Source organism: Microcaecilia unicolor, chromosome 14, assembly GCF_901765095.1.
Source record: "Microcaecilia unicolor chromosome 14, aMicUni1.1, whole genome shotgun sequence".
In the NCBI taxonomy this organism is placed as follows: domain Eukaryota; kingdom Metazoa; phylum Chordata; class Amphibia; order Gymnophiona; family Siphonopidae; genus Microcaecilia; species Microcaecilia unicolor.
Genome location: NC_044044.1, coordinates 22,785,265 through 22,789,819, shown reverse-complemented (window position 1 = coordinate 22,789,819; position 4,555 = coordinate 22,785,265). Strand labels below are relative to the sequence as shown.

Sequence of the window (4,555 nt, the reverse complement as noted above, 5' to 3'; positions counted from 1 at the left end):
TTCCCTTTTGCACAGTGAACTGAGCACTATGGTACTCCAGGGACCTACCTGCTGGCCATAACATCTGAAACTGTCATGGAGCCTGGTATTTACTGTTTCATTCACATCTTTGAGGGAGTGGGAGGGGGTCAGAGACCACTGGCTGAGTATGGGGGTCATACCTTAATCCGTCCAGTGGTCATCTAGTGATTCAGGGCACCTTTTTATGACATAGTCAATCTGAAAACAGGTCTAGCCCCAAAAATCTTACAGTCCTGGGTGTTTTTATTTTGTTTCATTCTGGCAATAAAACATCCAAAATGGTTGATGAGTCATGGTGAGTGAGGGGATTAGGAATAACAACAATAGTACTTTAGAGCACCTGCTATCATGGTCAACGCAAGATAAATTTGTCTTTAGTGGGTCTTGATGAGGGCTTTTTTCAGGGCCACTTTTAACTCTCTGCTTCTTAAACTATAAATCAGAGGATTTAGGAGTGGGAGAGTGACTATATACATTGCAATAGGTAACTTGTTTGGATTGGCAGTATCCATTGCCCCAGGGCTCATATACACTCCTATCATAGTCCCATATGACATAAGAATGACTGTAAGGTGGGATGAACAGGTGGAGAAGGCCTTGCTTTTGCCCTTTGAAGAGCGGATTTTCAGGATGGTGGAAATGATAAACACGTAGGTTGTCAGGGTTAGGAGAAATGGAATGAAGAGTCCAAATAACCCTAGTATATAATTCATAGTTTGCATTATTGAGGTATCTGAGCAAGAAAGTTTCACCACTGCTGCAACTTCACAGAAGAAGTGATTTATTACATTGGAGTCACAAAACATAAACTGGGATATAACAATATGGTGTGGTAACGGTTCAAATAAACCTTGAATCCATGAGGCAGCTGCAAGAACAGCACACGCCCTCTTATTCATGATGTTGAGGTAACGCAAGGGGTTGCATATTGCAATATAACGGTCATATGCCATGGCAGTCAGAAGAACAAATTCTATACATACACATATCGAATAGCAGTACATCTGTAGAAAGCATCCCGCAAAAGATATATTACAGTCATTTGCCAGGAGGATTGTCAGCATTTTTGGCACAATGGAAGTCAAAGAGCAGATGTCTAAGACAGACAGGTTGGCCAGGAAGAAATACATAGGGACATGGAGGTGTCGATCAGCACATACTATGTAGATAACGAGGAGGTTCCCCAGCACAGCCATCAGGTAGAGGAGTGAGAAGAGAAAGAAGAAGGGGAGCTGCAGCTCTGGAAACTCTGGGAATCCAAGAATGAGGAATTCTGTCACTTTGGTATGATTCATCATTTCACTGCTTTAAAGCTTCAAGGAAGAAGAAGAGACAGAATGAAGGATAACAGACAGAAATTACGAAACAATGTGACCAAACATATCACAAAATTTTCCGAAAACATTGAGGTAATAAACTAGATCAATAGAGAACACAGGCAAATAAAACATGTCTTTTATAATTCTATAGAGATCACTGAGCTGGCTGGGTCCTGATTGAACATGAATACAGGCTTCAATCTTGTTATCTTTCTCATACTATCTAGGTTTAACCCATCTATATAATTATCTCATCAGACTGTGCACTGCCAACCTGATCTCACCTCATGTCCATCAATATTTTAAGAGACTACTACAGTGGTTCCCAAACCTGGGCCTGGAGACACCCCAGCCAGTCAGGTTTTCAGGGTGTCCACAATGAATATTCATGAGAGATATTTGCATGTACTGCTTCCACTACATGCATATCTCTCTCATGAATATTCATCGTGAATATCCCAACTACCTGAGTGGCTGAGGTGCCTCCAGGATCAGGTTTAGGAACCACTGGACTAAGAGCTAGTTACTGAGCCATCAATTCCTTAAGGAAGCATCAATATTTATGTGCCTCAATGTCATACAGTGAGTGTCTATTCTACAATACCAGATTATATTGTCTAATTCTAGGATAAGCTAGCATATAAATACATAAGTACATAAGTAATGCCACACTGGGAAAAGACCAAGGGTACATCGAGCCCAGCATCCTGTCCATGACAGCGGCCAATCTATGCCAAGGGCACCTGGCAAGCTTTCCATGTATTTGCCCACATTTGCACTAGCAATTGATCTGGCAGAACTACAATGTTTTGAAAGTGGAAGGGACATTTGTAACTGACAGCTAAAGGTATAATTTTATAACTTGGCACCATCAGTTAGGCATTCGATTGACACATACTGATCGCCAATTCTATAATGGGACCTTGATGCTAAAACGCCATTATAGAATACTAGTGTAATACACAATTGTTATGTTAAATATTTATACATTTTGGACTAGATTCTATTTATGGGGCCTGAAAGATCATCACTGAAAAGAATTTCCAATTAAGCGTAGTCTATATTTTTTCACGGAGAGAGTGGTGGATACTTGGAATGCCCTCCCGCGGGAGGTGGTGGAGAGGAAAATGGTAACGGAATTCAAACAAGCATGGGATAAACATAAAGGAATCCTGTTCAGAAGAAATGGATCCTCAGGAGCTTAGCCGAGATTGGGTTGCGGGGCTGGTGGGTGGGAGGCGGGGATAGTGCTGGGCAGACTTATACGGTCTGTGCCAGAGCCAGTGGTGGGAGGCGGGGATAGTGCTGGGCAGACTTATACGGTCTGTGCCAGAGCCGGTGGTGGGAGGCAGGGATAGTGCTGGGCAGACATACGGTCTGTGCTAGAGCTGGTGGTGGGAGGTGGGGCTGGTGGTTGGGAGGCAGGGATAGTGCTGGCCAGACTTGTACGGCCTGTGCCAGAGCCGGTGGTGGGAGGCGGGTCTGGTGGTTGGGAGGCGGGGATAGTGCTGGGCAGACTTGTACGGTCTGTGCCCTGAAAATGACAGTTACAAATCAAGGTAAGATATACACAAAAAGTAGCACATATGAGTTTGTCTTGTTGACCAGACTGGATGGACCGTGCAGGTCTTTTTCTGTCGTCATCTAGTACGTTACTATAAACCGCGCCTAGATTTTGGTGTGGTTTATAGAACACACCTAAGAGGGTTTATAGAACATGCCTATGGGCTACAACATAAATCTAAGCGCATTCATTACTGGAAGCCATATTCTATAACCCTGCACGTAAATTTTTAGAATGCCCATGGACATGTCCCTTTTTGGTAGCACGTATTAGAATTTACACATACCACTTTCCAGATTATGCTCAGCAAGTACTACGTGTAAATACTAATTAATGCCAATTAATTCTGATAGCTGGTTACAAACATGCAATTATCTGCACTGATTAGTTAACAAATTAGGTGATGCGCATTATTATGGAACGTACTTCAATTTCCACATGGAAATCCTGGCATGATACATAGAATCCTGTGCTTAGTGTGTAACCTACCCCACAATAAATATTCTGCCCATACTCCAACTTTGTCTATGCCCCCCTTAACCTTATTCATTATGCCACTTACAGAAGAGCTTAACCCATAGTGTTTAATGCATTGATATGCATTGGCGCTAATTTTCTCAGCATTAATGCATATAAACAGTGCATTAGTCCTGGAGTCTTGTTATAGAATTTTATAGAATGATGTCCTACATGCATAAGTAGGAGACATGTCTATGACCCAACCATGCTCAACTAATGAGTCTGCCCCCTTGCATACCCCTGCCCTTTTGCATTATTCCATTATTCCAATTATACACACTGTTAAAGAAAAACATTTAGGTTCCCTATGGGCACTTTCATGTGCTAGGATGCTGCAAATTTATTTATTAAATTTATATCCCACATTTTTCCACGTATTTGCAGGCTCAATGTGGCTTACAACTTTCTGTCATGACTTCTGCCATTTCAGAATAAAGATGCAATTGGTAATAAATATATAACATGGATGACAAAGTGAACAGTCAAGTAACAAAGGGAAAAACATACAATAGGTATCACATATTGAACATGAATGACATACTAAAATTAACCAATACGGTATAGGGAGAAAATGCTCCGATTGTTAAGTAAATGATAGTGAATTATGGTTCAACCATGAGTCTTTATGGTATATCATGTTAAAGAGATGTGTCTTCAGTGCTTTGCGGAAGTTAATTATGTTGTGAATTATTTTCAGGTTAAGTGGTAGAGCATTCCACATTTGCGAACTCAAGTATGAAAAGCTGGACGCATGTATTAATCTATATTTTAGACCTTTACAGCTGGGGAACTGAAGATTTAGGAATGTGCGTGCTGTTCTTTTAGCATTCCTAGGTGGTAAATCAATAAAGTCTAAGACGCAGGTCGGGGCATCACCATGAATTATTTTATGAACCAGAGTGCAAATTTACATATACAAGGGTCTGTACAGGTGAGGTCTTAGTTACAGAATGCCCCTGTATGTGTTAGATGTGATTGTTTCATTATTAGTCCTTGACTGCTTGGATATTTAGTTCCAGTATGGAGATAGGTGCTGGCATTGATATTCTGGGCATAATTTAGCCTACAATATTCTCATACATTTTCTGACTTATTCAATCTTGTGAATATGTGAGTCTAACTGGCAGTTCTC

General features: G+C 41.2%; 1 protein-coding gene across 1 annotated transcript; it reads right to left on the bottom strand.

Annotated features, from left to right (window-relative positions):
• Nucleotides 1-395: 395 nt before the first annotated feature.
• Nucleotides 396-1,316, bottom strand: LOC115457037 (olfactory receptor 1E5-like). Its single transcript, XM_030186459.1, has one exon. It carries the CDS (start codon nt 1,314-1,316, stop codon nt 396-398), a length of 921 nt encoding a protein of 306 aa, XP_030042319.1.
• Nucleotides 1,317-4,555: the final 3,239 nt, after the last annotated feature.